General features: G+C 39.3%; 1 protein-coding gene across 38 annotated transcripts in view; it reads right to left on the bottom strand.

Annotated features, from left to right (window-relative positions):
• The window catches only part of Map2 (microtubule associated protein 2), a 264,833-nt gene that overhangs the window by 17,913 nt on the left and 219,537 nt on the right, over positions 1-27,383 (bottom strand). For 10 of the 38 annotated variants that reach the window (XM_075951217.1, XM_075951201.1, XM_075951198.1 and 7 more), the window contains 7 exons: positions 26,899-27,012; positions 24,705-24,782; positions 10,374-14,081; positions 9,988-10,194; positions 9,696-9,830; positions 6,294-6,355; positions 2,440-2,584 (listed from right to left, as the gene is read on the bottom strand). In XM_075951217.1, coding sequence (XP_075807332.1) covers positions 2,440-2,584; positions 6,294-6,355; positions 9,696-9,830; positions 9,988-10,194; positions 10,374-14,081; positions 24,705-24,782; positions 26,899-27,012 — 4,449 coding nt within the window. Of the gene's footprint in view, positions 1-2,439; positions 2,585-6,293; positions 6,356-9,695; positions 9,831-9,987; positions 10,195-10,373; positions 14,082-15,687; positions 15,931-24,704; positions 24,783-26,898; positions 27,013-27,383 lie in introns of all 38 variants that reach the window. The other 28 variants (XM_075951221.1, XM_075951208.1, XM_075951213.1 and 25 more) reach the window with 10 other exon arrangements.

Raw genomic sequence — 27,383 nt, 5'->3', positions numbered from 1 at the left:
GGATATATGTTAGTATACAAATTAAAAATTTGTACTTTTTTCTATTTAGTCTCATAGTTCTTAGTGAGAATTTTGGAAAACTATTCTGTTTGTATGGTTCCTGAGGCAGAGGGAAGACCTGGAGCTGGAAACAGTATACATTTATTGAGGGATGTCCCTGTGAGGACTCCTGAATGGCACGTGGGCCACCCTTTCCTCTCTTCAAGCACATCCATTCCGAGTCTCAGATGTATTTATGATAGACAACTGTGTATTTAGTTCCTACAGTTTTAGCCTGTGTGGGTTTCAGTGTTCACCTCTCAGCTTATATTGAGAGCACAGATAGTTCCAAACTAACACTGTTATTAAGAGGGGTTTATTATACCTTGAGTTAAGTGAACCAAACTCCCAATCTCTACTGAATCTAGCATTACACATGTTCCCTTCTCCTAGAGTTCATGAGATTCCTGCAGAGAATTGTTTCCTTGACATTTTTCAGAAGTTGAATAAATGCCAGAACATTCCTGTGTGTAGTTAAGGCAGACAGAGAAGGGTGAAATGGTTGCCTTTCTAACTGCCTATGAGTGTTTTCGCTATTGCTGCACAGAGCTTTAATAGCCCCAATATTTGTACATGTCAACATGTCAGTTATAGCCACGACCAAGCGACACAGTGCGGTAGACTTGTGTTCAAAGTAAAGCCAGAGAGTAACAGCAGCCCTGGCTCAGAACATTTAAAAAGCAGTTTATAGACAGACACCTCTTAAGTGAAAAGCAAAGTGGCTCAAAAAAATGGATTCACGTAGAAAGTGCCATTTTGTTTCCATAGCAACACATACAGGCATAATTTAAGATGTTCTTTTGGAGAGCACCTGATGCCTTTGTGTTGTCTTACCCTCTTCTGGGTTCTTGTTTAAAGGCCAATTCCAACCCTAGATATTTGGAGTTAAATTCGCTCCCCTGGAGATCACCAACTTCTAAATGTCCTTCCTCCTAGTTCTTTTCCAGCAGTTTATTTTTTTTCCTATGGTAAGAGTTTTGAGGTTTTCACTGAGTTCTTAGAAGAGAATTCAAAGGATCTTAATATTTCATAAAAATCAAATGGTGCTGGGCACGAGCATTGTAATGACAGCAACATTTTCACCATAAACAAAACCACTGAGCATCAGGCATGATAGCTGAGTCTGAATAGGACGATTATGACTGAAAATTTGAAAGCAAATGCTGAGTTAAAATCATCTACAATATGACAGTTTCCATCAGTACATCCTAGCTCCTCAATTACAGGGACCTGGGTTTCCATATAGTGTGATAGAGCACTTCTCTAACACGGCTTCTTCCAAATCAGTGTTAAGGTGTTAAGGCAGGTTGTGAAGCTATCAATGGACTGAAGACCAAATCTGTCCAAGTATTAGTTGTGCAGCATTACCTAGGTTGTTCTCTCTGTTAGGTTAGTCTCTTGTCGTTGAATTGAGGGTGCTGACAAACAACCACCAGAATTGTTAACTCAAGTGTTAACAGTTTTTTTTATCTAATATGTGTTAAACATGGTAGCTATTTTCACTGACTGGAATAGTGGGATAACAATGGGATACAGGATTTACCATATGGTCTCGGCACTAATGTAAACTGCAGTGTAATGATTCGAGCATTATACAGATTGCTATATAATCGCCGAGGAATTGAAGATATTGTACAGAACATGTCATGTGAAAGGTCATTTGACATAAGCATTCCTAAGATATTGAGCAGAATTTTCATTTTTCACTTTGTGTGTATGCTTGTGAATATTTTGTGTGTGCAGAAATTACAGGTGGATAGCAGGTGTCTTTATTGTTTACCACCTTACATTCTGAATCAGGGTCTCCTGCTGTACTCAGGGCTCACAGATTGGCTGAGTTTCATGTTCACTGAGCTCAGGGACCCTCCTCCATTCAAGGCTGTGCTTACAGACACCCAGCACTGCACACAGCTTTACCCCAGTGCTAGGGAGACAGATTCAGGTTCTTATGACTTTGCAGAGCCCTTGCCTACAGAAATATCTCTCTAACCTTGGATTTTAGGTAGATTTTGCTGGCTTTTCCATCTAGGATTTAAGATGTAGAATTCTAGCAAGAGTTTAGCTTATAGAGATGTATAAAGCAACCCATTGGGTGATTTTCTCTATTTTTTTCAGAAATTTTTGTTTCAACTTTGAAATAACAGAGAAAATATCCTTTTAAAAGTTATTGTCTCAAACTCAGTAGATATTGAGACGATCTTTTCCAATTTCTTCCATCACTGGTTTTGACTAAAAGAATTATTTTGGAACAATCTACAATCTAGATTTTCTAATTCTTATCTATGAAGATCATATCTTTAATACAGGTACATTTTTATATAAATACTACAAAATTAAATATACTTCTCTTTCACTTAATGGATTAGACAATGATTAAGGGAAGCCAAGTAGATAACCTACGGGTTGTCCGCCGTGCTGAAGAGATGGAGCTGTTCAGAGAGAAGGAGTTCTCCTCCCTGTCTCCTGATACACCCCTCCGAGGAGGGAGTATGGAGGAAGGTCTTGGGAGGGAAGAACGCTTTTCTGGGCTCTTGGTGACACCATCCTAATTAGAGAAAACAAAGACATGAGGTTCATCTTAGTTATGCAAATTAATTACACCACCCTGACCATTTTTTCCTGGAAGATAAATTATTTTATTATGAAACACTAATCTTCATATACTAATAAAACCTTCTATGTCAGTAGAGTTCATATTTTCTTGTACTATCAGAATTTATTATCTTGGAGTGACACGATTGCAAATGAATTATGAATTTCTGTTTTTGAGCAAGAATGTAGATGGAATGAACTTAGAAAAGTTATCTTCATAATTTGCTAATTGGGCCAAAAGCTTCATTAGCATAATAGTTTCTTTAGTCAGAATGGACTGGAAGAGGGTTTTGCAGTATAATATTACACCCGGGAACACAACTACTTATTCCCTAGAAGTGTGACAGGAACTCTTAAATATACCATATCAAGTTATAATATCATTTTCACTGCAAAGTACTATACACACTTTAAAGTTAAAGAAATGGGTTTAATAATTTAATGTATTTTTTTCAGTTCCCAAAGTTTGCCTGTGACAGAGATAGTAGTAGATCCTTTAATGCCTGATAGAGAGTTCAAGTGTCATATTGAATACAACTTGCTGTTATTAGATTATATATTATTGATTGCATATGCTGTATGTGGAATGTCACAATGGAAGACATTTTATTTTGTTGGTTTTTAGTTGATATTTCATAAAACAAATAAGAAATAATAATGAATAGGTTGGAGAAAATGGGAACTTGTGTTTCTTTTCTAACATGGAGGTGGCCCATCAAAGTTTTTCAGTTATATTTGTTATTAATAGGATGTACTGTTAAGACAGTCAAAGATTTCTGAATTTTACTGCTTTCCTTTCATAGCTATTATTTCTTTATCTGTGGCTCCATGAAGACAGGAGAAATATGCTCTCTGAGAGGTTCCTTATCTGGGATGAGACTGACAGTCAGCACAATGGCCAATCCTAGGACATTACAAACTGCTAATACTTTTGTGAGTAAAATCCCACTACTCTAACAGATTGCAACGAGAGTCCCTAAAATCATGAAGTCTACATTTCAAAGATGTGTTTCTAATTTTAAAAAAACTGAGCAGAGAATCAGTCTTAAGATAGGAATAATACAGTGGCATTAAGCAAATCTTCCTATGAGCTGGATTTAAAGACAAAGGCAAACAGTAGATTCTGGATTGCCTAAGGTTGTATGCACAGTTCTTATTTAAGAAGAATATGCATAAAATATTGTTTATGGATTTTATATTTGAGGTCCCCACAATCTTCAGGCTCACCAGTTATGCTGTTGTTAGGAAGTGTAATGGGCACCTGCAGGAATTGTTCCTTTAATAAGTGTAGCCTTTATGTTGGTAATATATCTATAACTCTACCATGTTTTAAGAATCTTGAAACAATACACACTTGAGGCCTAGTCATGGAAAATATTTACCTTAAAGATTAAGAAAATTTGTTTTTTTGATTATCTGCATTACTTAACCAGAAAAAAATGATAAGAAATATTATATGAGATCACCTTATGAGAAAACACAAACTGGTCAAGTTATTTTGTTAAGTGAAATGAATTTTATGGATAAACAACAACACAGCAAAATAATGTGTATGAATCCTAAAAAGGCAACCAGAAATGAACAGACTACCAATAAAAAAATCCACAGCATTTAATTTACAGGTAAGGATAAATCCTAGGGAGACTGCATGCAAGGAAAAGTGGACTGGATTGGAGGCTCTAACATAGGCTGTGCTGCTTGCCACATGTCTCCTGGGAGACACTGTAAGAAATATAGACAGGAATGACAAAGCCAAAGAGATTACTTCAAATAATTACTTTGATTTGGCTGTTATAAAAATAGAGGATGAAACTGAGATTTTCATCCCAAGCCTTAACTCTGCAGACACTTCTGTGGAGACATAAGCTTACACAGATGCACATCTCTCTCCTCCCTGTGGTACCAGCACCTTGAGTGGGAAGTGTAATTGGGTTAGCACAAGTCACTATTTCTTGATTGATTTTAGCAGAAAAGAATGGAGTTCAAAAGGTAAGCAGGAAAGAAGAACCAAGAGATGATATTGCTTCTAATTAAGCACGAGATAAGCACTAGTATTAAGCCCAACCACGCAAAACTTAAACAAAATAATGGAAGGGGTTGTTGAGCTTATTAATAAATAGTAACTGAAACTCTGAGTTGGAGCGAATTATTCACAGTAAATCAAATAAGAGGAAATTTGGGTATTTAGGAAACTGTAAAGAAGTATATTAGATATTAGAAGGCGAAACAAATGATAAATCAAAATCAGAAACAGAATAAACCTTTCTTTAGACGCATGTAAATTGGAAGAGCAATGTTAGCTTAATGGCAGTAATGTACATAGCATTTGTTCAAAGTTAAGTATGAAATGCCAATCTCATGAGTTGCTTGGACCTGAAACAACTTGAAAACTTCTTGAAGTTTTCCCAGAATGACCACTTAAAACTTTTCTAAAAGGGAAATTCTCAGATTTAATTTCTGTATCTGTGACTGAAATTTTCTATATTTTAAAAATAATATAATACCAATAATTATTCCTATATAACAAATACTAAATGACTGTTGCATCTAGGTACTATACTGTCTTATAAAGTTACTATGCTTAGTTTTCCCAACTGGATTTTTTACAGGAAACTTAGAAAATTAGATACAGAAATAAAAGATCATAATAGCTAAAAATGTTCAGGATTCATACATGGTAACATACTAGGTTTTTCAAATCATAAATAAATAGTAGATTCAAATATCACTACCACATTGCACTCAAAATACAGCTCCATATTTATGAAGGCAATAAATGAGTTATATTACTTACAATTTATTAAGTCGTGTGTCTAATTTAAAAGTACTCATATAAACATTGAATTTCTTCCCTCAGTTTGAGATGGCTATCAAATATTTGGCCAGTATTGGGAATTAAAAACTGTTTTTATTAATAACAATGTAGAAGTGTAAAGTATTACCATGTTTGATAAGCTAAGAACTGTGATTTAAATATCATATATGATTGTAGGGACCCTAAAATCATCTCATGACCTACATATTGAAATTATTCAAATTGTTCATTGTAAATTTAGGATTTCATTAGCATATATTTAATTATCTCTCTTCCAATCCTAAAAAGAGCAAAATACTTCATGTTGGTTTCTGTCTTTTTAAAACACAGTTGATGATATAAAGAAATTAAGAAAGGAAAAGGGAGTGATACACATATAAAATAGTTAATCATTAATAAAAGCACATTTAAACAATACTCTATTTACTATTACAATTTAGCAAATTAAAAAGTAGTATAACTTTGACAATATGGACACTAACTTTAAAATACAATATTGTCTTTAACCAATAATTTTGGTAAGAGAAAATTCACTGCACCAAAGACCTAAATAGCAATAATACTAAACTGTCAACAGGAAGTAGCTTGAAAGCCAGATAACAGGAAACTGATTATGTTGTGATGAATGAATAAAATGGAATGTCATACTGCCATTAAAATGGTTATTTTCTATTCTAGATGAAGCCAATTTTGGTCTGGATGCTTTAGAGATCATGCTGGGTAAGCAAGCAGTTTAAAACGGACATTTCCAAATAAATACAAATGTCTACATGACACCTAAATTTTGTGAGACACTGAATGGGCACTGAAAGTAGAGTAAAGGACAAAGCAAGCTTGGTTCACTCACAGTGACTTTGTCCTTCGTCTGTTTAAGTGCACTGGGAGCCTGGGCGGATTCGCCACTTGCTGCTGTTGAAAAGAAATAAACAAATTAGTGACCGAAACTCACATAAGTGTGTTTCCCAGTTCCTGGGTGTTCTGTTATGCCACGAGACTAAGGCAAAGTACATTTCTTGCTTTTGAGGCTCAAATCCAGTAACCAAAGAAACGTGGGTAACAGTAATATATTATGTGGCTTCAATTAAGTGTGTGTGAATTAACAGAGATCAGAGTCTACTGAAGCACAAGAGAGAGCAGCGCACACACTTTCTATGGGACACCAAGGTACTTTTGAGTATTTACTCTGTACACATAGAATCTGTAGATCAGAAGGAACAGAACACCAAGGCAGATGCTGCCTGGTGTAAAGGAAAGGAATCTGGAAAATTGTTTTAGAGTTGGTATGATACAGAAACGCCCAACCCTTCTGTTCTAGAAGCAAGCCACTGGCTTTTGTACAGGTCCTTCTGTATTTTACCTCCCGGGCTGTTATGATCAGCAAACCCCTTTGCCTGTGCCCCTCGTCACTTTGGAGTATGATTGACATACTTGCCTGATGTGAAAGTACACCACAAGAAGGGAAGTAAAACAACTTTGCAGGGACAGAGGATGAGAAACTGCAAGTCCAGTAAATACAGAACGTGTTCTAGGCATGCACTTCCTGTATGACAGTTACCACATCTGTTACTGCTGTTTCTCGATGCTGCTCTTTGCTTCTGGTCTCAGTTTTAAATTCCATTATCTCTAACACATTTTCTGTGGACAACTTACCTGATTTGACTTTAATATCTCACAACATAAAATCATCATTTGTGTTTTGAAAAATAACAGTATTTGATCAGTATCCTAAGAGATAAAATACTCTAGCTTGTATGTTAACTATTTCCTCAATTTTCCTTGGTAAAGAAATTTTCAGGAAAAACTATCTTCATAAGCCTCATATGTGTTCTACAAAGGGGTCCTACGCTTTGTGAGTTTTTACATCAAGACAATGGCCACCTACAGTGTGCTTTATTCTATGTAGGACTGGCTAGAAGAATGTTTCAGATCCTAGCACTGATTTTTTTTTCTTCAAGAAATAGTGAAAATGATGTCATTCATTACTTTTATGACATATTCAAAATTCCTACATATATATATATATATACATATATACACACACACATATATGTAGCTTGCTTTAATTCAGCAATATCTAAATTTGTATAGGCTTCCTGCTGGGGTCTCTTGGTATTCATCTTGGACGAAAATAAGGGGAAATCTACTAGTTAGTCTCCAAATTCAAACTTCCGTTAAAGAATAAGCAAGGAGGGAGGTAAAGTGAATGCCACTGACATGCAGCAGTCACAGCAACTATTTACAAATTATTTTATTTTTCCTCTTCATTTCCACAACTCGGACAGCATTTTTAGCTTTACAGGTAGAATACAGGATTTCTTAAAGATATTCTATTTCTGTAAATATTTCTCTGAGTCAAATACAATTTCCAAAAATTTAACAGAATCAGCTAATTAAGATAGAAGATGTGGAAGTGGTATGTTAACTCCTAACTTCTAACTTTGGAGTGCTTGGTACACTGAGACTTTCTCAAGATTTGAATATGGAAGAGCCTTCCAAATTCAAATCCTGGCTTGAGTATTGTTCTTACATAAATCACACCATATGGTTCCTATATGTAGGACGCAAACACACACACTACTCGGAACTTCGGTCAAGGCATGGTGTTGCACGCTTGCAATCTAAGCATTGGGAAAACTAAATCAGGAGAATCATGAATTCAAGGCTGATCTGGGCTACGTACAAATACCTTATCTCAAAAACTCCAAGCCCCAAAACCTAACCCTTAAATATAAATCTAAACAAACAAAAATACTAGCAACATTTGGTGGTGGTTCTAGAAGATCAATGACTCTGACCTTTTCTCTAGTTAGGTTAGTGATGTCATTCCTAATCTTTAAGGTGACCCATTATATTAATGATGTCATTCCGAATCTTTAAAATAACCCATTATATTAAGCCATTTGTAATGTATAATGGAAAGAATATTTCTTCCTGATATTTTGTAGACTATAAGCATATCCACATAGATACTAAGAAAATTTAAAATTAAGACTATCAGAGCATAATTAGGCATATAAAGTAAATACGCTGCTACTCTACAGTGAAATTTTAAAATAAAACTGCATTGTAGGGAGCTGTGTAGACTTTTACTATGATTTCTTTTAATAACAGATTTTATGTGCATGTGTGTTTTGTCTGCATGTCACTACAACATATGTGTGGTACCCACAGAGGCCAGAAGATGGGGTTGGATCCTCTGGAACTGGAGTTATAGAAGGTTGTGAACTGCCGTGTGGGTTCTGGGACCCAAACTCAGGTCTCTGAAAGAGCAGGGAGTGTTTGTAACAATAAAGCTGTCTCTAAAGCCCCCTTTCAGATGATGTCTACCATGCTTGATTTTTTAAGCTTATAGATGTGTATATTTGGGAGTGACAGAAATGAGCACGTGACAAAACAGACATGTGTCTCCCTTCTCTCTTATACTTGGTGTCTTAATGTAGCCCTGGCTGGAGTCACACTGGAGGTCTACCTGGAGAGCCACCTGACTCGGTCTCCCAGGGCTGAGGCTATAGAAACCAAGTTTATTTCTAATTTAATTAACTCTTAAGGGACTGGAGTTTTAACTTAGTATTCTTCTGCACACTGAATTATAGTGGACCATTTGGCAGTCTGGATTAATAACTTTAAGAAAATCCCAAAGATGGAGTATAGGAGGTTGAAGGGAGTTCATTTTGGACATGAAGAATAAAATCAGATAGGATAGACATCATTTCCTTTCTTTCTTCATCTTTTTTTTTCCAGCTAAAGCAAAAAATCTTGAAAATCAGTATTACTTCAAGAGGTTTTTCATTTCCAATGTCTAAGTCAGTATACATTGTCTCAGTAAAGTCAACACCAGTAACAGATTTGGCAGTAACAATTGAGAAAATAGGACAAATATACATGGATTTAAGCATGGAGGAGATAAATAAGCAAAATAATGAGAATGCATACCACGGTTAAATTCATCGCCATCGTCTAAGCAAACACACAGAATGAAAATAGGGATCCCCAGAACGTGATACTAGAGCACAATGCCAAGATACAATCACGCACTGCTATGTCTGAGCAATGACAAAGAGACAGATGGTCATGACCTCTTCTGCAGGGAAGGAAAAAAAAGAATAATGATACAAGACACTTAAATAGCGAAACTGTTCATGATTGCTGAGATTTGGAAGTAAAACAAAATGAAGAAGCTTCTACAGTAATGAGGTTAAAATAAAATACATCTCTGTTTGCCAGCCACATTGCAGAATTGAACAGTCACCTGTGGTTTTCCGCTTAACACAGGAGAGATGAGTTGGTCTAGTGTATTTGATAGCAGGTTTTAAAATGAGTTTCCTGGAAGGAGAGTGGGCCTGAACTTCTGTTTTTTTAGCAAGTTCAGCCTTCTTATAAACTGCTATGAACAAGAAAACACAAAACAGCATACCATCAGGAAAGAAAATAAACATTTGGAACAAAAATGAGCAAATTTTTTCATAAGTTAGGCTTTTTCAGTAGAGTAATAGGAAATTAATAAAAAAACACATTTTAAAAGAAGTGATTGTTAAATGAACCTTTTTTCCTTCTCACTTCATCCCTGGAGACTGTGCTAGGTTCCTTTTTAGCTACTTTTCTTTCAGGAGTGGAAATTCTGCCTCTCCCGGTTTTAAAGGGTTTTTCTTTTCTATGTTTTTCAAGAGATGGTCTCCGAGCTTCCTTCTCAGCTTTCTCCTCTTTAGGGATAGTTTCTAACTGTTCCTGTATGATGCTTCTATCATCATCTGTGGAGCAAAGCAAACCATGGCAACAACAGTGATAGCATTAGTGAGAGATGCACAAAAGCCGTCATATACTTAACATATTGTCATGTAAATAGAGACCCTTCTTTTTTTTAAATCTTAACCAAATTCCCCACTAGGCTATGGGCTTTATTTGGGAGAAGATTGAAAAAGAAGCACACCTTGAGTGTCCACCCACAGGCTGTCAGCATCCATGATGGAGTCATCAATGGTGGTCTCATCTTTGTAATCATCGTAGGTTTCTGTTTTATATTCTGAGTATGCAACCTCTTCTCTCTCAGGGGTAGCTGGGGCATCTGGAGAACCATCCTTGGGTTCTGCCTGGGCTTCTGCTGCCATCTCTACTTCAAGCTCTTCATCGTGAGCGCACGGTCTCCTTTCCTCCTCAGGCTGAGCTAGAGCAGCAAAGCGCACACTATGGGAGCCTGACTCGCCTTCATGGGTGGTGGTCTGCACTACAGTGATGAAGTCATCCTCGATGGTCACTACAGACTCAATCCCACCTTTGTGTTCACCTGGGCAGGTCTCCACAAATTCCTCTCTACTTCCTGGAACAACCAGGTCAGCAATCTGAAGGGTGTCGGAGCGGAAGAGCAGTTTGTCATATTCTCCCCCAGCTTCTATCTCTTCCTCACTTGGGACCTCTGCTGGTTCAGGCACACCTGCTTCAGGCTGTGGCTGGGTGACATCAGAAGGTATGGCAGGTATATCTGGAGTCTCAGTGCTTTCTTCCTTTGGCAGCTGGATAAATTCCATTTGAACCTCAGCTTTCTCATCTGTGGATAAGTCAGCCTCCGAAACAGGAGGTGGGCAAGGGATTTCCACAGACAGTTTGCGGGCAACCTCGTCTTGAATGAGAGATGACTCCGGAGAGGTTTCCTTCTTGCCCTCATCCGGCTTCAGGGACTCCATCGTGAGGCTCTCATGCTCACCGCTAGACTCATAGGACTCTTCTTTGTCTACAGCCTCCTGATGCACCAGGTCAGGCTTTGCTACCTTCTCTTTGACTTCTGTTTCACTGACTTTGAGACCTTCTTTCATGTGGCCAGACTCAATACCCAGGAATGAATCGTCTTCTTGAGGTCCTTTGGATGAGAGGGTCAGTTCCTGAGAAACCTCGAACTTGAGCTCTGTGGCATCTACATTCATCCCTGAAGCCATCTGTCCAAAGTCACTGACTTTTATATCTAACGGACTTGGCTCAGCTTTCGTTGCAGCAAAATCTAGCCCCTGAGCGGCTTTTGCGGTTGGTTCCACCTCAGCCACCTCTGGCACTGAACTGAGACCTTTTGCTGCTTTCTGTGGTGACGTGTCTTCAGCTGTTGTCAGTTCTTTGGCAGAGGCTTCATCATAGGTTACACCTAACCCAAAGATCTCCACTTTCTCACCAGCCTCTTCAGCCTCTTTGGTAACTTCCTTTGATTCCACATGCTCTTCACTCTTTTCAAGAACAGTATCCAGTTTGTCATTAGTTTTCCTGTCATGGTCAACCTCCCGACTCAGTCCTGATTTGTCAGCAGAAGTGGGTGGAGATGCCTCTTTCTCAGCATCTGTGACTCTTCCTGCAGCGGCAAGTTTTACTTCAATCAGTGAAAGGTCTGTCGCCAAATCTCTACGGACTTTGTCATCAGTTCCTTCATAAAATGAGCCACTCTCTCCCGACAAATTCTCAGTGTCTTGAACTGGTGATGGTAGAGGAACTGTGTATTTATTGAACACACAGTATCCCATGTCTTCAAGTTGACTGTCAGGTTTTCCAGTGACTTGGTTTTCATCAGCGACAGGTGGCAAAGCCGTACTACTCTCTGCAATCACAGCCTCTGATGGGACTGATTTTCTCCTGGCGACCTCAGCATCTGCACTCACAGAAGCTAACCTGGACCTGGTTCCTGCCAGATCTAGCATCTCAGGCAGGTCAGGGGCCATGACGGTACCATTTTTGTAATATTCTTTGGCTGGGAAGGGCGACTCAGAGGATGTCTCAATCTGAATAATTTGTTCTCCAGTCGCTTTTACTTCCTCTGCCTTCTCGCCTTCCTCTTTGCTCTCTACTGGGAAGCAAGGGACCTTCTCCACTGCAGGGGTGGTAGGGGGAAGGTAATCGTCTCCTTCATCCATGCTTCCGCTCGTGTTAGTTAAAATATCAGAAGCCAGAGGGGAAAGATCATGGCCCCGGCCAAAGTTAAACCCAAGGGCGATGGAATCGAGGCAAGACATAGGCAAGTTGATGGACATGCTTCTTTGTTCTATTGCAGACCGTCCACCAAGCCCTAAACTTCGGCTAAGGGTCAAATCATCCTTGTTCTTACTGTGAAGGTCCCTTTTCTCCCCATACACTTTTGGGTCAATAGTGAACATCCTTTCTTGAGGAGAACTTGGTTCTTCAGGTAGCTCAGATGGATAACTCTGGGCAAGAGTGCTGTATCCTGCTTCCTCTGGTGGAGCACTGGGCTGGGATTCTTTTGCCTGAAGTTCCTTTTCATCACGCTGGTCCTTGGGAGGTACAGTGTCAAAAGATTCCTGGGCACTTCCTCTTGCATCACTCAGTTCATAGTAATCACTGCCCAACTGCTTGCTTTTTGCCACTTCTTCCTTCAGTGCAGATGTTTCAAAGTATTTGGACATTCCCGATTTATCTTCATAAAATGGCACACCCACCTCAGCTATTGTTGCAGAGCCAACTCCTTCAAACTTATCTTTGACAGCCATGTTCTCCTCAAAAAGTCCCTGGGTTTCTCTCATTTCACTCCCTGCCTCTGGCTCAGATGTCACTTTTTCCAAGGTCTCAGAGGTCATGGCTGGAACTGAAAGAGCTTGTTCCAGACTTATAGGGAAGGAGTCCTGTTTTAACTCATCGGTTACATGTTCTCGGTCTTTCTGTTCTTTGGAGGAAGAAAGCTCGGTGGAGGTCTGAATTACACCTGTTTCATCGTCTCTCAATTTGGAAGGTTCATGTTCTTTTGCCACAGCTTCTTCAATGGAAACCACTAATTTCTCGTCAAGCTTTGTGTGTGGTTCATCTGCAGTGAGTGTAGGTTCCTGACCACTGGGGATTGAAGTTTCTTTTATCTCTTGATTTGTGGTACCCTTTTCTTCCCCTGAAACACTTTCCCTGATATCGCCTTCCCCAACTGGACCGTGAGCATCTTTCGGTAGGGTGGCAGCTTCTGAGACTGGAATTTCTGCCTTGTCTGCTTTATCTTTCTGTGACTCCTCATCTCTAGAACTATCTTTGGCAGTAGCTAGGCCACTGGTGTCCGGCAGGGACGTTTTGTCATCTGGTTGGAAGAAGACAGGAGCCAAGGGTTGTGGTACTTCTGTGATTCTTTCACTCTTTATAATATCTAGAGGAAGAGTGAAACTTCCACCATGAAAGGGACTTGGCATGGGAGAATCAAACTGCTTCCCTTCCCATCTTGGAATATCCTCCAGCATGTCTTTTTCCCTCATGGGTGTCAGAGGGCCAGGAGATATTGGGGCAGCTAAACCCCATTCATCTTTCTTTGATTCCATTGGCATTTCAATGAACCAGTCTTTCTGCTCTTTTGGAGCTAGAGGCTCTGCAGACAGGCCGATGCTAGGTACTGCTATGCTTGGTTCTACGTTCTGTTTTATGTCTTCCAGGTTGGTACCAAAAGTGTGCGCAAATGGGACGGGAGGTGACTTTTCCCCTTCCATGTCTTGAACATCCTTTTTATCCTGGGGAGTTTTAGTTATCTCTGGCTGAGGAACTAAGGCAGCATGCTCAAAATCTTCACCAGGCTTACTCTGTATCTCCGATTCCTTTTCTCCCTTGTCTAAAGGCTCAGCGAAAGAGGAAGCCAATTTCTGCGGCTCAGGGAATTCCATCTTCGAGGCTGTAAGTAAATCTGAAGTAATTGGGTTGGTTTTTAAGCAAACAATAGGCAACAGCTTTCGGGCAGTAAGCTTAAAATCATACTTACAAATAGGAGGTGAATGAGCGGGTCAAGGGGAAGCTATGGACCATGCAAGCATGCTGCCCACTGAAGGATGAACATGGAATGTCAGGACTGGAATGTGTGTGTACTAGTACTGAGTGAAGTCCTCTTCTAAATCAATTGTACACACATTATCAGAAGAGTTGGCCTCAGACTACATATCCTTTTTGTCTATTTGGTCTCTTCTATACACTATATGGTGCATGTTAGAAGGAAAAAGGAAAGTCTTCAATCTGTTGATTGAGGTGGAAATGAATCCACATCAAGGAACTAGATAACAGGGTACAAGAACATGTACATGGAGGATATTTCCTCAGTATTTCAAATTTTCTCACTTGAAAATGAACTGGCAGGTCCTGGGACACATGCCAAGAAGCAAATAATGATTCAAGTATTAGCAGTTTCAGGTAACTTGATGAAAAACTGTGAGGACCCATATGGGGATACTGAAAGTTATTGGTCAAAGGTTTTAGAAAATAGCTGAGGTTAAAGTAAACATTTGATGTCAAATTTTACATACATGACCTAAGAATTGATGAGGCAGTTTGTATTTAATCTAAATTTTTAACTTGTAATCATGGTTTCTGAACTATAACAATGGGAAGAGCAAGACATTTTTCAAAAAAGTCAACTACTACAATATCTTCCTCCCCAGGGTCCTGACGTCATTGCCTGGACATGGCCAGCTAGCAACACATTGGCTCTTGTTGGCCTTGGAAATACTTGACATCAAACAAGTGACATGGTCTCAGCTTTATTTACATGCCAATCTAAGTGTCCCTTTTAAACTATTTCCTGTGGTCACCAGCACTTAGCTCAGTGATTTGAAAAGGATTTGGTGGTGACTCATAAAAATTCAGCCATCTCCTGAAGATGGGGCGTCATGACCTGATAGGACTGTGGGTGCAATTGTAATGAGAGCAATGAAGTAGTTAAAACCTGTAATGAAATCTAGATGAATGAAAACTCAAGCGATACAGGCATGATCCGGGGTGCGCTGCCCCCAGAGACAATGACAAGGGGAGCACCGACAGGTGTTGAAGGAAAACCAAATCAGCAACATTTGTTGAAGCATAAAAACAGCACTCTGCCGCTGCAAACAAAAGCGATTGTATCACTTAAGCCTGTACGTGCTAAAATCCAGCTCTAGGGTTTGAAAAATAAGCGTATGAATTGCTGTCCCAAAACATAAAAACAAAAATATACATGTATTAGCAATGTGACTGGCAAACACTGGCGATGAGGAGGGAGGGGGTAAACCAAGGAAGAGTTCACACAGCATTATCAGCCTGCGGCAAAGCGTATTGTATCATGGCAAAGGACAACCAGCTGCAGCAGGGGACAACCAAGCTCTCACAGCATCAGCGCAAGCCACAGTCTCCGCTCACAAAGCCTGAAATGGTGTCTTATGACCATGAGAAGACCCAGCGGTGGACCGGCATTGGAAAGGCATTCGCTTGGTGAAAACCATGGCAACACATTTGCGGCACTCATGCAAATCCTGACAGACACACACCTTCCTTGATAGAGGAAGGAATTTTTACGTCCGAAGCCACCTCCGTGACCTCTTTTACACTTTCCTCATGTGGAGCCCCTGCCAGGGCACTGTCTTCTGGAACTATCTGCGCCTCTGCGCTAGATTCCACTTGGCCCTCACTGAGGCCCTGGGGGTAGTCTGAGGTCTTAGCAGCCCCATGCTCTTTCCCAGGAAGGGTAGCAGGTTTCATGTCCTCAGCCATCACACCCTTTAGCGTTTCGTCTTTTGGGGGATGGAAAAGATGTTGACATCATGACCACAGAACAATATACAAAAGGACAGAAATATTATTCATGGAACACTTTCAGCTCCATTTGCATGACCTCTGTGGGGCATCAGGTAGGCTTTGCTTTTCCGTCCGAGCAAATTAATAACCGAATGACAGACACATTGTGTACTCAATGGAAATTTATGATGTATTAATATGCTGATAGAAATGACTTTGAAAACTAATTAAAAGACTGTGCTATTCATTTTAGAAATTGAGAGCTGAAAGGGTTTTATGGATTGATCACCCTCGTGGGAGCAAGATGAGCACAGGGGGAAGGCTTGTTGGACATTAGGGATGGTGTGGCCCCAGCAGATGGAGAGAAGACAGATGTACCGGTGCGTGGAAAACAAGCTTCCCAGTTGGCTAGACACGTGTTTTCTCCAATGCAGGAAGTCCCTACACAAGAATCCCTGACTGCATTATTTAAAATGTGGAATCTTTCAAAGACAACTTTAGGAATAAAATAGCCTTAGCCTCAAAGTGTTACCTACTCAATGTTTCATCAGAAAGTCCATCAGAGCACTCTAAATACAGTGCTTCTAAGGACGGCTATAAAGGTCAATTTATAATGCTGCCGTTGAATTATTTCATACTCAAGGGAAAGAAAGAGAAAGTAAAATACTTTTTAACTTGAAAATTTGATCATTTTCCCCTTGAATACAACTGTTCTCACACTACTTAGTCAATAATAATTCATATATAGTTCTTTCTGACAGTAAGAAAAAGTGTCTGTATTAGCAATATCATCTTACAATGCAATTCAAAATAAAATCACTAAAAACAGATGATGGAGTGGCACTCAGACTGCCAAAAATAACTCCTCCCTAAGGTATAAATGGAAATAATGTCAGCCTTTAGATGCAAATATTAAGCTTCTGACGGCCACAAATTATTTTTTCATTTGATTTCATTTACATTTCAAATATCCACAAAAATAAATGAATCTATTTTACCCTTTAATAAATGAAAGGAAACCACATTAGCTGTTTTGAAGTCTGCAGTGAGAAGATTCTTATGATAGTCCCATAAAACAATTAGACTTTGTGCAAAAGGCCTTGTGGGAAAGACTACAGATGGAAAGGGAAGAAATTTTCTTTTTTAAGAAATATTAACACCCTGGAGGGTGGTAGAACTTCCTCATCTATCTTTCCACATTTACCACGCAGACATTTTTGTGTCTGTAATTTAATTTTGTAATGGATATTTAAAATTTTTCTATTCTGTTTTATTATTGGAAATTTTTTATAAGGCGTACATTTTTCATTCTAGTTAAATAACTTTAAGTGTATCTAACTTCACCAGGGCCAGCTTATCAGATGAAGTCTAACCAGGTTAATTTATTAATTTTTAGATTCACATAATGTTTTGACCTTAGATTTTTAGATTTTGAATCAGGTATGCTTGTGCCCCTGTACTTATCCCTTAATTAAAAATCTTCCAATAATTTCAGTCACTTTCAGTTTGCACTGTTAAAGTACTGGGCTTCATTTAATGCTGGGTACACTTCCTAGGGTGCCAGAGCTGTTGGAGCTCTTTGGTTTTCAATACGACTTGGGAAAACCTCACTATCATGCCTGTGCCTGGCAATGTGCCTGGTCCCATACAGCTGATTTTTCTCCTTGGGACTGTCTGCCTCTCGTGAAAATGAGCTCTTCTGCACGTATCATGTCATTGTCCTTACCCGGAAATACTTATGTCCAAGCAAAATATTTTAGTGGTATTTTCTTCTTTACAAAAATAAAATCCTTAGTTAAAATGAGACAAGTGGAGCCCATACCCCCTGAATTTCATGCCCATGATAGGCAGCTCAGCTGTATGGGACCAAGGCCCTGAGTCCCAGCCTTCTTTTTAGACCAGCTCTGCTGAGGTGAGTTGAGAACAGCCACCGAAGAAACCCCCAATTTCTTACTTAGTGACATGTAGTCATACATTTTCATCTCATAACATTTATTCTGCTCAAAGTGGATTTTTATTCTTTATTTTTAAAGAACAAGCTATAAATATAATTGTAAAAAGGTGACTTTTATTTGAGACTGGTCCTAATAATAGTCCATATCTAAGGAGGAAAATAAACATTGGGGTCATCTTCTTCAGTTCAGGTAAATAACGTGTTCTTACTGAATAATTTATTTACAAGGAACAAAAAGGAGTAATACTTTAATTGAATTGCTTCTTCTTCCTTTTTCTTCTCCCTTTCCACCTCATAGGAGCAATAATATAAAAAAAGAAAAAGGGAAATGCTTATTCGTTTCATGTAACTCATTTCTTTCATATAAATTTGAGGCATCTCAGTGGAAAACTCCGTATCTAGGGACTTCACTTTCATGTGGACAAAACAAGCTTGTGCCCACCCACCACCCACACCAAAGCACACTGAACATGATGTGTGTGCACAGAGCTGCAGGCTGGGAGGAGGAGCCAAAGGGCACCATGCTCCTGTTCACCTTTCTCCTGGTCTGAGTGGCCCTCTATGCTCTGTGCTGTGACACGGGGGAGCACACTAGTCCACTCTGAGCTGAACAAAGGGTGCTCATAGTACTCCTCATCCGAATTGTAAGGGTCCTCATCAGGCACAGACACCGAGATGGAGGGGGCTAGGAGCCTACGCCTCTCCCCGCTGCTGGCAGGTTCATGGCTGGGGAACCTGTGCAGAGGACCCACTCGATCCTCAGCCCCTTCATCTACAAACAGACACACAGGAAGAAACTGCAGGGAGAACTGGACAAGACAGACATGAGATCAGACAGACGAGACAGACACCCACAGGAGGACATGAAGGGTCACCCAAGCAGCACCGCAGGATGGAAGGGGCTGAGACAAACTGAGCTGATGGAGGATGGAGGCAGTGGATGGCGCATGCTTTTCTGGGTACTTAGCTAAGACTATTATTTAGGGGAATTTACCATTGATCTAAAAGAATAAAACACATTGACACCCCTGCTGTGAAATAGAAATTAGCTGTGCATCCTTCTCCAGTAATTCAGAATAACCAAGCAAATATTCGAGCAGAAACAGATCATCACAAAACAAATGCATTCTTTCAAAGACATTTCTTCCTGAAGGTGGATTCATACGTTAACACAATCAGAAATTAAGAACGAGAAACGTTGCCAGGGTACCATGTCTGCTCAACTACGGGGGAGAAAAGTCTCCTTTTGAACTGTGATTAGTTAGTCATGCACAAATGCTTAACATTTTGCTTAATTTAAGTTTTAATGATTTCAGTCGGAAAGTAATACAGTTCCTCCCGTTCACATTATAGATTAATGTGTTTAGGGTCATCCGGACTCTCCTTCGAGCCAATGAGCCTAAAAACCTTAAGGATGTGCCCCATTTGGCTTTCGATGCAGTCATCTCTCAGAATTATGTCCAGGTTACCCAGGTATTCACTAATCAATATTTTTATATCTAGGCCTACATTAAAGTATGTCACTCTAGACTCTATTCTGGTCTTACTTTGCCAATGCACTGTAACGTAAGGACTGTCGGTTTTCTTTCAATAACCAAGTACTGGAAACTGGAAACAGATTTAAAAGCATGAGCATATTAAAAATAACACTCTATGGAGAAAATGCTTTTAGCCCTTTAGCCCATTAGTTACTAGTCAGCACACTAGTCCTGTGGAAGTTATTCCTTGTCGAGTGTGCAGAAATTTCTCATAATAATGGTAGTTATTATACCATAGGGAAGATTAACCCCAAAATGATGCTTGCTATTCTCAGCAGTAGCTGAGCAGAGAACTGCTGAGGACCAGTTCTGCAGCAGAGACTAGACGGTAGCTCTGGGCTTGGGATTGGTCCTTGTCAGTCACATGCTCTCCAGTGACTCTCGGACACCAAGCATGCAAACTAATAAAATGTTTAACTTGTTCAACTGATTTCATGCATTGTCAAATAAGGAAAAAATGAGTTATGTATTTCTCTGCTTTTCTGCATTTGTTTTCTGGGAAGGAGAAGATTACAACACAAAGGGGGCAGTGAGAGCTAAGAGCTGGTGGTGAGGAGGTGCTAGGTACTCAGTGGTGTTTCAGTCTTCTGGAGCATTCGACTTTCTAAAAACACTCACAGATCTATAACATCTCACAAGACGTGATAGTTTTATATTTTGAAAACTTTTGGTCTAGTCCCAGCATGGCGGAACAATTTGTGGGACCTTTATGTATGTGTGTGTGTGTGTATGTGTGTGGATGAGTCTGAGCAGTGCAGAGTCCCCAAGGGGGAAGACAGAGGTGTTAGAGTCTCGTTTGTTGCAGAGATGAAATGTACGTGATGGATGCTTTGGTGACCAACCATTGGGGTGGGGATGTGATACAAAATAAATAGACAAACAAAGAAATAAGGAATGGAGTATGTATTTGGAAGACATTTTATAAAAATCCACATAAGCATGGTAGCTTGTATCAGACTCCTGCCTAAAGACAATTGACTTGCACAATTGTATAGTACCAACCCTGAGAACTTTAGCTTTAGGGAAGTATGGAATTCTGAGTTGGAAGACCCAGATTTAGATATAAATCCTAGCTGAGTCATTTATCCAGAGCTGAACAATGATATCCCTGACAAAAACATGTAAATTTCTATCTCTGTGGGTTGCTGGATGAAATAAATGATAAGAGATTGGTAAAACTGCCAATGTAATGTGTAGCTATTTAAAATTATCCTTCGTGTGTATTCTCATATCAAGCATGCATGCACACACACAAATACCTACAGGTGCAATATACACTATGCTATACACGTGAAGGTCATGGGACAACTTGGTTCTCTCCTTCCATAACATGGGTATTTGGGGTCAAACTCAGGTTGTCAGGTTTGGGGGCAAGTACCCTTTTCCGGATGAACCTGTGTGTAACTACATATATGTTAGCATGGTGTCTTCCATTTGCTCAGCTTTAAGTTTCCTTCTTTACCTTAACTTGGCAGTTGGATTTTAAGTTGATAAACTTAGGGAAAATGTGAATTTACTTTATAAGCTACTTTCATGGCTTTGTTCGTCATTTACTATAAGTTAATGTAATTTGGGAACTGTTTTTTTAAAAATATTTTTATGGTTTATTTAACTTTATTTTATGTGCATTGGTGTGAAGGTGTCAGATTCCCTGCAACTGGATCTTCAGACAGTTGTGAGCTGCCATGTGGGTGCTGGGAATTGAACCCAGGTCCTCTGGAAGAACAGTCAGTGCTCTTAACCACTGAGCCATATCTCCAGCCCTTGGGAACTGTTTTTAATCATGCAATAATCTACTTCATTTAACAAGTGACTTTCAAAAGGATAGGATGACCTTGAGAACCTTGGCCTTTTCACATAGCTCTTCTGCATAACTACAGACTTAAGAAATGAGTTTTAGCTGATTCTGACTGAGGAATATTTTCCTTCTAGTTTGTGTTTACTTAAACTTTTTATTAACACATCTAAAATTTTATATTGGGCAAAAGGAAGATTTGTCCTTCCAAACTCAGCCTTGGTTGATCAGATTGTTTTGGAACAAATCTGTAGTCATGTTTATGAGAATCTAGTGCTCATGGGCTACCAAGGACTGATTATTGCTGTTGTCTCATGGCACAGAGCAGAAGGCAGCTGACCCCACACACAGTGTTCCCTACCATCTTTCTTCAATTTGCCAGCTTCTGGCCAAAGATTCCTCCGTGTCCTGGTGGGACTGCCACCCACAAATGACATGGAGAGAAGCTACTTTCTGATAACAACAATTCTGCTGCTGTCTCTATGTCACTGGAAAATATCACCAGAATTCTGGATTAACTGCACAAGGCAGAAGGACCTCTGGTCTAGAGTATTCTCTTGGATTTTCACAGCCTTCTGTATTCTGACAGCTCAGTCCGGATGAGCTGCTATGACTAACAAGAAAGAGGAAAGGAGGTGGGGACACATTGTAGCTAACAGAGCCCTCTAGAGCAGTGCCATGATTTGCTTCCTATGAGAGCTACTTGTTAATTTTTTTCAATAAAATCTCTATTAGCTATTTCCCCAAATAAGGACACATACTGAGATATGAAATACACTAATATTACATAATTACAGTAAATGGATGTTTTTAAAGTGATGAATGTCAAATTATTTTCAATGGAAGCATTCCCCTTTTAAATAAATGTCTGTTAATTAAGAAGCAAGAGTCCCCAGAGCCACTATTTACTCAATAAGAATCAAAGTGCTCTCTTCCATTTGTATAAAAGGATCAGGTTGTGTCTGTCCCTGTGCCCTCAAAGTTGCTGGAGAGTTTGTGTCCTGGACGGGAAAGAATCTCTTAGACAATGGATGAAGCCCGCCTGTTCCTTCTCCCAGTAAACCTGTTATCAGTAGTACACCACACTGCGTCTTCAGCAACTCATTGAAAACTTAAGGAACCAAACAGTTCCTTCTTTTCTTGTAGCTTGTCACTCACTAGCTTGTTTTCTTAATTTAGCTTTTTTTTTAAAAAAAAATCTGTTATTTGTTGAACATTAATTTTATTAGGGTTTGAGATAAAGGATCAATAGAACTTTGCCTTGATCCTTTCACACATTAAAGATGAGATTATCATCTGATTTTAATGAATTATGTAGGGTTTATAAAATATACGCATATCTTTTCACATAGCTTAAAAGATAGTGATCTATCGTTCGATCTCTTTATGTATCTTAATGTCTCTTTTGAAAAAGAAATAAATGGAAAACACAAAGTAGGGTTTGAAATATAACTGAATGACTTGGAATGAGAAGGGAGGAGCATCTTCCCTGAATATACTGGACCAATGTGAGGAAGGCAATTCCTTACATTCTGATGTGAAACTGAAGCCACGTCTGATTTATTCATATTCTCACTGTGTGTGACGTGTTTTCTGTAAGGAAGAGACTAAGTAGATCCCCAGACAGGAGGAATCTCTGTGCTTTTCTGCTACAATTCCCACTGAGTAAGAGGAGTCAATAACCCGACCTCAAGCAGACTTTTGGAGTGGGTCAGCTCTGTGAACATCGTAGCCCTTTCTGGGTTTAGAGGATTCTTGGGCACACTTAATGGTTTTAAGTGGGAGTTCAGACACACTGAGAGAAATACAGCTGTCATGCGCAGCTTCCTACTGCATCTCCAGTAGACAATGAATGAAATCCAAGCCCTTGGCCCCAGCAAGTTAGTTACTACACTCTATTCCTTAATCCTTTCCCCCTCTCTCACTACTTGTTAGCCATGGCTCCTTGTTCTAGAACACAGCATCTTTGCATCTACTTGTGTGCGTTTGCGCATCCTGTTTCCTCTGCCCCACAGTTTTCACCTGTGATCTACCAATATTTCCTCTCATTTTGGAACTAGAAACACAAGAAAAGAAGGATCCCTTTTCTCTGTCCAGAGGCTGCTGTCCTTACCCTTCCTGGAGGTAATCCACTTGAATTATTTGTAAGCTTTTTTATTGCATTCTTTTTCACCTTGCAGTTTGTTCTCTGAAAGGAAGGATTATGTATGTTTTGTTCTCAAGCCTTTGCTCGGAATTCAAAGTGTTTCTGGGACACTGTAGGTGCTCAATAAATATGGCCCAGCTGACAGGAAAAGCGTACGTCAGTCCAAACAGAATCTTTCAGATGTATAAAGGGTACTGTAAACGACATTTAAGGAGATTAACTAATAGCAAATTGCTGCTATACACTAATTGCAGTTGCCATTTTCTTTTCACAGAATGATTTTGTTTGTTTTCTGTTATTTCAGGTATCAGATTAGAAGGGGGTTGGTTTAATTATGAAAAAGCTTACCACAAAGAAGAGGTGTTGCTTAAACATCTGGGACTAAAAAAAAAAAACTGCCTCAGAGCTAACAGCATGTAGTCGAGTAATTTAGTTTTCTGTATTTAGGCAAAATTGAAATGAATCAGATTATGAATTATAACATGATAGATGTTTAGCGATGATGTTATTTATCTTTTACATGGCAAATGATCTCTGAAGTGACCACATGAGGAAAAGCAAATGAAAGAGAAAAATGAATCTAATGGCCTTAGGGCATGCAAACTGACAATAAGCCACTGCTGTTCCTCTTCCAAAGAGCAGCCAGCCTTTGCGTACACTCAGAGTCTGAAGCAGTGTGATCTGGTGCTTCTCGTCTCACATTCTGAATGAATGTTCTCAAAGCATGCCTCTGTTTTGTCAATGAGAACTGAAATGCTGACGTGCTGTTCTGTGTGAAGCAAGTTCATAAATGTATTCATGGACGGTAGTAGGTCTCAGTGGGGAAGCATCCATGGTTTCTAGTTCACTGCTCTCAGTATCTGTTCATTCATTAACTTCCTGGTTTATTCATTAATTTTTGGTGAGATTTTGCTATGGGGCAGGCCCTCGGGGCAGTCTTGGCAATATAACCATGAGTAAAGCACACAATTTCTGGCACTTCCCTAAGAAAGTCCTGACTCCTGCTGTCTTGGGATTGTATTTGTTATTTCTTTTCAGCTGTGAAAGGATTGTTATTTCAGTCCAACACCTCCACATTAAGCTAACTGCTTATAGTTATTCTAGCAACTTGAACACGGACTTTTCACGTAGTCGATTTTTCCTTTTATATAATGTTGACCATTTTCTTAAGCTTCTGATTTTATATAAAACACGGATTCTATTTTCATTTTTGGGCTTATTTGCTTCTTGACGCTCTGAGTTCACAGCAGCCCTGTCTGCACTACCTGGCACTGGTGTCCCTGGCTGTGGACTGGAGTTTATTGGACAGCCTCAACCCTAGAAGGTCAAGAACGTACCTTCCTCCACTGCAACTGCCTGTTCTGAGGCTGGCGATGGTGGTGGGGAAGGTGGCAGATGAGCTGTTTCCTCAGCTGCTGCAGATCAAACACAGAGAAGTGAGACAGAACAGTTAATTCTCTCAGTCCTGTGGTCCTCCAATCTGCAAACAGACTCCTAAGAAGCTCTTATCTTTACCTGATTTACCTGTTGACAATTTAGAAGATTAACATTCCGTATTTATAAAAAGCCTTTTCTGCATAAAAATGAGTTGGAAACAAATGAAAGAAAATTCTATTGTATTTCTAAATAAAAAAAAAAAAGCCAGGAGGTGGTGGCGCACGCCTTTAATCCCAGCACTCGGGAGGCAGAGACAGGCGGATCTCTGTGAGTTCGAGGCCAGCCTGGTCTACAAGAGCTAGTTCCAGGACAGGCACCAAAGCTAAAGAGAAACCCTGTCTCAAAAAACCAAAAAAAAAAAAAATCCAAGTTAAATTTGTAACTTCATTTAGCCCTGAGATACTACATTATAGTATACCCAGGCAAGCATTTTGTTTGGGATTAGAATTGTCTAATCAAAAACAACAAACTTTTGAATGTTTTGCAAAGTCTATAAACAAATATTATCTTGATCATTCATAGTCACATTGCTTGATAAACATTTTAAATGAGACTTCACCTCCAATTTAGGTTAAACTTCCTTTATCTTTCACTGTCAGAAAGGAAGAGTATGGTGGCCATCAGACAAGCTCCACCCACCCAATGGGAGCTGGGCCACTTCCTGGTTTGGGTATCACCGTGAATTAGCATATTGGGCAGGGCTCTGAACGGCCTCTGACTTCCTCCAAGACACTTACCTTCCACGTGACCTTTCTATGCAGGGAAGGAGCTTCAAAGGCAATAGTTCTCAATGAATGCCAGTGGCTGGTCTATTCCATATATTACATGAATTCAAGTTTTATGATATAGTTGTACCTTAGAGGTGGCTTTGTGACATCAGGTGTTTAGCTCCTAACTCTGAGATTTGTGCCATGTGTTTTTAAGATTTAAAATTTTGAAACTTGAATTTTATTTCAAAGAAACAAAGAACTGGAGTGGATGATAGATTAAAGGTTAACATTTTAAATTAGGTATTTTTTTTCCAATTCTGTTCATGAGAAAGAAAGCCCTTGATATTAAAACACTCAGAACGATACATATTGACTATATTCTAAACTCTTAATCTGGAAAAGGAAAATATTCTTATTCTTGATTTTTAGTAGACATTTCAAGGATTCTTAATTAGGAAAAAATATTAAGGATACACTGAGCTATAAAATAGGAAAAAAATTTTAGGATTTAGAAGCCATGCATTTTGGCAGATTGGGCATATGTGTGTAGGAAATAGACTGAATCCTACAAAGTCTCCTTCCATTTATACATATATATCTGTCTACTTACCCACTTATCTAGGGTCTATCCCCTCTCTATTATCTAACTAATATATATATATATATATATATATATAAATTATAGTTGTTTAACTATATATATGTATGTTTCAGTCTATCCACTTAGCTATATATGTATCTATTAATCATCTATGTAGCTGTAATTTATCTTTGCATCTATTACCTATCTATCATTTATTATTAATGTATTCATGTATCAACACACATATCTGTATATCTCTGTGCAGGGCAGCAAGCCTTTGGCTGAGAGCCCTCCTCAGCAATTATGTGTTGCATGGCTCTGTGGCACTGAAGGGCATTTATGACCATCGGAAAGGGCAAGGCTACTGAAGTGCCCTTAGTTGAGCTACATGGTCAATTCTCAAACCATAAGGTAAGTCTCTCCTATATGATTCAAGTCAATGATGACTCTAACAAAGCTCTAACTATTGGTTTCATGTAGTTGAACCCATAAGGAAAGATAGTCATTTCTAATAGAAGCTTAAGCTCACTTCATGTACATGGAGCCATAAAATCCTGATTTAATAAACAAAAAAGGGTTATCATGTCTAACAACAAATGTATTACCCTAAAACCTATCAACACACCCCAGTGAACCTATGAGGGGGTGAAAACAAAGTCCTCCTTCTTCTGGTAGAGGTGGTAGGTGACTGCCTTATAGACGAAGTATGTACAAAGTAAAATATATGCTGTGACGTAGTAGACTCTATGCTGTGACAAGGGGCAGCACATGCTTGTCCCGACCGAGGCTTTTCGTATTTACCTAATGGCAGAGCTGCGGATTGGTCTTTCTGTTGGGCTTCTTTTTCTTGTTCACCTTTCAGGACTGCTACAGCTTCAGCTGTGACTACTTGAACTATCCTCGCAGACACTTCTTCTGCAAATAGACAGGAACAAAAGATGTGACCAGAAGTCCAACAGGAGAGCTTCAAGAATTGATCAACAGTATTTAAAAAGAACAACTTTAGGATTTGGGGATTCTCAGATGCATTAATTGTTCAAGGTAAGTCTAGCATTTAAAAGTCATCAGTTGAGGATGCTTCTTGCACTCCAGTGTTTTATGGAAAACTTGGAGCAAGAAAGGTAGTACAGACACAGCAGACATTGGGACAACATGATCCTTGCCTTCTAGATCATTCTTGAATCTTCTTATTAGCACTGATGCAACATTTAGTATCCTTCAGCAGCATTTAGCACACCACAGAGGGAACTGCGCTGAGGGATATGTGATTACCTATCTGGTAAACA

This window comes from Microtus pennsylvanicus, chromosome 17 (assembly GCF_037038515.1).
Source record: "Microtus pennsylvanicus isolate mMicPen1 chromosome 17, mMicPen1.hap1, whole genome shotgun sequence".
NCBI lineage: Eukaryota > Metazoa > Chordata > Mammalia > Rodentia > Cricetidae > Microtus > Microtus pennsylvanicus.
Note: the sequence above shows the minus strand (reverse complement) of the source record. Positions and strands in the feature narration are given on the sequence as shown.